General features: G+C 38.8%; 1 protein-coding gene across 3 annotated transcripts in view; it reads right to left on the bottom strand.

The window, feature by feature from the left end:
• Positions 1–5,138: 5,138 nt before the first annotated feature.
• aatkb (apoptosis-associated tyrosine kinase b) overlaps positions 5,139–5,909 on the bottom strand; it is a 130,565-nt gene continuing 129,794 nt past the window's right edge. For all 3 annotated transcript variants that reach the window (XM_041815224.1, XM_041815223.1, XM_041815225.1), the window contains one exon: positions 5,139–5,525. In XM_041815224.1, coding sequence (XP_041671158.1) covers positions 5,497–5,525 — 29 coding nt within the window. In that variant the 3' untranslated portion in view covers positions 5,139–5,496. The remainder of the gene's footprint in view (positions 5,526–5,909) is intronic.

Here is a 5,909-nt window from a genome sequence, read left to right as displayed (position 1 = left end):
CCTCGCTGTCATTGGCTCGTGAGAGTTGAGTCAGGGGGCGGGGAGTGCTGATTGATTGACAGATCTGTCAGCTACTCATTGCGCTTTCAGGAGGCAGATCATACCAAGCAGGTAGAGATGCAATTGATTACCATGTAGCCTATAATTTATGAGATTTGAGGTTATGAGATTTGATTTGATGATCATTTCATTATGTTTACTATTTAAATTTTACCAAACTTTTTTGAAACTAAATTAAAATGTCTGCCAGGGAGACATTAGAAAAATCTGACTTGTCCATGATAGTAGCAGGTTTTTCTACTTCTACTTGAATTGCAAATCTATTTTATGCTTTCTCCCTTGAAATAAGACATTTTTATTTTGAGTTGTCAAGTGAACGTGGTTCATGGAAAATGTAATTACAGAGAATTTAAGCAAGCACACTTGCCTGGTAATTCTGGGTGGTTGTTGTGAAGTGGTCCAGAGGAACCTCCTCAGATGAAGACAGGATTAAAGGAGCAATGATGAGAAAAACACCTGATAAGATGTGTAAAACTGACTTTATTTATATTTGATAGAAGGTACAGAAAGTACTGATGTGACCAGGTGGGTGTGGGGGCACATGTTACTGACAGCATCCCAAACTAAAACCTCTCCAGCAGGCCGAAGCTGCTCTTTCGTTCCCTCTTTCTCCACGTTGTGATAAAAACACCCACCTGCTGCCCCTGCTGGACCACAACACAACATCTCTTTGGCAACAATAAACATAAGAGACAGATTTAAGCCTTCCCTTCTCACAGGAACAGTACATCAATACTCATAAAAGTATTTTTGTCTAAATACAAAAATATTACGGACAGCTGTTTAGATGCTTCTATGCTAAACCGTTACATGATATTAAAGCCGCAGACGGCAAACAAACACTTAGAAGACACTACATGTTGGTGGCTGGGTGTTTTCAAAGGTGGATTCCTCCATCTTTGAGGCTCTGGAGCTTTAAAACAGCAGCACAACCAACAGCTCATCAACACAAACCTTCAGTTTCCACACAGAAAGCAAATCATCGAATCGTGATCATGACAGCAGCCCTCCATCAGCGTTCCACCAGCTGATCTAACACTGACTGGTACGTCCCACCGCCTCAGCTTTGAAATAAACCACTGACGGAGTTTGTTCAGTGTGGTTTCACATGACCAAATATGAACGACTTTAACAAACTTTTCTCCCTTTGTATCAGAAAAAGTTCAGCTTCAGATGGAGGAATGACGTTGCAGAAGCACCCATGAGGAGCTCAGTGTAGCAAATATACAGCATGGGATGGTAACAGTTCAGTCTAAGAGCAGAAAACAGGACAGAAACGGGCAGGAGAGAAGAAATACTGGACTGGTAATGAGTAGTAATACACCGTACTCCCATGGCAGCCATGATCCTGTGACGCCACACTCAGTGTGGGAAACTCAAATATTTTGATCACCTCATACTGTTATATTTCAGGGTGTTTTTGACCTGTAATTATCCAGATTCCAACAACTACTGTTATTTGTCAGATAAGATTTTTTAAAACATTCCGGCTATTTCTAGCAAAACTTCCTGGGTTGAAGACGAGCCATCTGGAATCTAAGCAAATACAGGAAGGGCCACAAACTACAGGCCATTTAAGCTGCTCAGAACTGCTCATTTTTCCAATGAAAGAAATGCTAATAAAACCTATTTACCTATCTTACTATTGTAATGTGTGTGTCTGTGTTAATTTGCTCACCACACCATTGCTCCAATTGTCCTTGATCCTTCACAGAAGACTTCTTGGATCTACTGGTTTGTAACTGGTGCAATAAAAAAATCATAAATATGAACATATTTTTCAATAAAATCCAGAATTGTTGCGCCTTTTGCTTTAGTTTGCCCCCATCCCCCGTTACATCCCGTCCCAATATGCTCACTCCGCCGCTCTAAAACAAACACGCTAAAAGACTGAAACCAGACCAGCCTCATGAGTCTGGTTTTTCTTTGACAGAGAGAGAAAGTGGCAGACCTGGAAAACAAGTGTCGAAACATTCCCACAAGGAAATCTACTTGGCACACCTGGATGACATTCACCTGCTTCATGACCCCTGAGCTTTCTTTAAAGCGCTTCTCTATGCTCATATTAAACAAGTTCATACAGAGGATGTTGGTGTTAGAAATCACGGTTTATTTGCTGTTATCTGTCGGTTGTTGGCGGTGCTGCGTAAGCATGTTTGAATGTGTCTGACTCCGTGGAGCCAAACAGTGTGATGATTCTTTAAAGCTCCACAATAAAGTGCGCATACTGAAACTTTGTAAGTAAGTCAAAAGGCACAGCTTTAATGCTCCCTTTATTGTGGTGTCGGCCTATCACTGCACATATGTACCGCTGCACAGAGACACTGAGTCATTATGCAGTTATTTGGGGGAAAGTAACACATGCCATGCAAATTGGCCTTGCAGCATTGAGCATCTAATGACGAGGATGCTAACAGCATGGGATTAACACAGTAAATATTAGTCTACTGTCTGTTAGAGCTGATGGAAGTGCAGTTTTTATGACGCCCAAACTTTCCAGAGATCAGGAAACAATTTCACCTCTGTATGACTTTATAATAAATGATGATGAATGTTGTTTAAATTAGATCATTCAATATTACTTTGACATTGCCATAACTAAGCCATAACCAGGAGTTAAACGAGACTGAGGCTCTCAGATGCTTTTATTACCCATGTGTGGAACCGTTACGCATGGCGAGGATGTGTTTTTGTGGTTGTTTTCTTTGACGTTTCTCTCATTGAGGGAGGAAATTTAGTTAAGGTGGTGCTTAAGTGCACACATCAGTATATTACTCTAAATATTAAACTTGGACCGTGGGAATGCGTGCAGAATGCGGCAGGATTAGAAGGCACACACTGCAGGAGTGGACACCTCTTTTTAATGTCTATTAAACTGTCTTATTCTAACACCTAATTTTAACTCTTTTTTATGTTTTACTGTAAATGCAGATGCTCTCTTATCTTAATATATAGTCTCTCTATTATGTGTAGCCTTTTGGTTGATGTGCTTTTAAAATGCTCTTACCTCGTCAAAAAAAATACTAAAAATCCAAAAGAGGGATCAGACATCTTTTATGTTTTTGTCAGTTAAAGTTAACTTTAGCGTTCAGCCACAGCCGAGTTACCCTTTATGTCTGATAATCCCTGACATGATGGAAAAGGTGCCTTCTTCATAAAACCTTCATTTAAAAAAGCCACAGGAATATGGCCGCCATGTCAGTACGGTGCATTACAAACCCAACAGTTAATGCTGTTTTAAACCATTGATTCCCAACATTTTTATCTCAGGGCCCCACTCATGTCGAAGACAAACTAAGCCCCCTCTTCTCCAGGACTCACATGAAAACAATCATTAATTTTAACTGTTTTCCTTCATAAAATCCCAATAGAAGAGCCCTTCTCACTGGAATATCCTTTCATTAACCATCCTTTACATAAAATATCTCCAAATCTGATTTCGATGACCTCAGAGCAGGCAGAGCCTCACGCCCAGGTTGGGAATCAATGTGTCACACAAACTAGACGAAAAAGGGATTAACAGCAAACTCTGACATTGATATTTAGAGCATGTACTTTTGAAATATTGGCCTTTAAAGTCTTTAAATAATAAAGATCGTTCCATGTTTTCTGTCCTTGTAATGCCTCTGATTGTACTTGGCTTTTGTTATTATTGTTGCACTTAAGCAGAACAGCTTTCTGGTTTTATTGTATGGATGAAATCTTTGCATGAATGCATCCTCAAATAAACAGATAATTTACTTAAAGTAGACACTTCTGCTTTCCCTGTGGCTCTAAACTCAAAGCTACAGAAGCCCTAAAGGGACAAAACTTGTATTTTACTCTGCTTACCCAGGGTGACACTGTCGCGTTGGTATCCTGAAACAATACCACATCAGATTACATTTCTATCATGTCTTTTGTGACGGCACCATGTCAGACTGTGCAACAGAAATTTTATTCTGTTGGGTCATCTTGGTCACATTAATGATTAAGTCATTCTGCAAGAACATTTATTGTTCCTGACATTTATTATTCAGGCCAAGTGTTTGATGGCAAGCTGCGATGGCACAGGCAGGCCAAAATCTAACCAAAAGTGTGCAATCTGATCCGGCCTCAACGTGGACAATGTGTCCAAATTATGTAAAAAAAGAGTCTTATTACAAACATTTTTGGCTTGTATCTTAGTAGTCAGGAAAATGTTGCTTACAGCCAATGTAAGAAAATATTTTGATGAGAAATTGGGCAAAAACACTGACTAGACTTGATTTTTTTGGTCATTATCTCAGGATAACAACACTAGTTTTTCTACGATAAGGAAAACTACATATATATATAAATATAGATATATATATATATCTATATATATATCTATATATATATATATTTTTTTTTTTTCAGAATGTAACTTTTTTGAATGGGCCAAGATCGTGACAAAAAGAAGTCAGGATTTCAAGAAAAAAAAAAACAAAAAAAAACTACCTCTTATGCTGGGTAGATGGTAAAATAAATTATATGGTTGCATTTCACCTTAGGGCTTCCATACAAAACTGAAAAAACACAATCCTTTTCTTTTCAAAATCCTTCATACAAATGTTTGATTTGAAACCCATGCATCACTAAAATAAAAGATAACCCTTTAACTGTAATAAGAGTGGAATATGACACTTTGTTTCTCACCACTAAAGTAAAAACGATGAACAAAAAGCATGTTTGTTTTCGATGGTGCTGGCATTCAGTGAAGCAGAGAGACTGAGCCGTCTATGTAAAACAGTACAGTAGTGGTCCTGATAGAAAAAGAGAAAGAAAAGGTCAGAAAATATTTAGTTGTCCGGGTCCGATCAGCTGTTTCCTCCAAAAACAAGATCATATAACCAGACGTGAGCCTCTAAAATTCCCTTTGCTTCCTCCTTTCACGCGTGAGTCTGTTAGTCTCAGATACCTCAGTGTCGTCGATGATGTTCTTTAAGACGAGTAAAGCCTAAAAAGTACGTTGGTGGAGCTGTACAGTCTTGTTCAAAGTGCCGATCCCTTTGTTGAAAAGTCTTTTACTCAGTTTGCACGATGAAGTCCGGGAGGCTTCACACTCACAAATGCTCTCCGCCATAAATTAAGAAGTGAAAGAGGTGAAAAATGTAATGCTTTCCAAACATCTGTCCATCCATTTGATCCCAAAAATATGCAGAATTCAGCGTACAAGTTTCCCCTGCTCATATGTTCTTCATATCATACATACAGTATATATTACTATTCTGTAAATTTAATATATTAACCATTTTCTTTTCAGTATTTTAAACAGCATAGGTCCAACATCGTGGTAGGAAGGACCTTTGAAAGTGTCCACAGGCGATAAGAGGCACTGTCTTGTGTTTCTAAAACCTGATGTTAAAATAAAAGGAGAATTCATGCTAGCAGGCCAAGATGACTCAGAAAGAGGCAGTAAATATCCACAGCTCTCTACTCTTTATCCCCATCCTCGCTGCTTCCTGCAAACACAAAACAAAACAACTTTATTAACATGGCACGTTTCAAACACATGACAACAGCATTCTTCCTATTCACTTAGTCATCCGTATTTCTTTGTATAGTACATTCATAATAAATGCTATTTCAGGACACTTTATTATTCTATTATTTATAGAAGGGCCCTCGCGTCCCAGTGCATGCTGGGTGTGTGGCATTTGCACGTGTGTGGGAATATTTGTGTGTTAGCAGTCTTTGCAGTGTGCTGCAGCACAGCAGAGGCCATGTAGGTCCTTCAATAATGATCACATCGCACTTTGTATATGAGGTGTCAACAATAGGTGGCCTTATTGCAAAAGAAGATGCTGATAGGTAGAGGCAATTGGTACCAATATTTACTGTGTAAA

This window comes from Cheilinus undulatus, linkage group 20, assembly GCF_018320785.1.
Source record: "Cheilinus undulatus linkage group 20, ASM1832078v1, whole genome shotgun sequence".
NCBI lineage: Eukaryota > Metazoa > Chordata > Actinopteri > Labriformes > Labridae > Cheilinus > Cheilinus undulatus.
The sequence above is the reverse complement of the archived record's forward strand: the minus strand, read 5'-3'. Positions and strand labels throughout refer to the sequence as shown.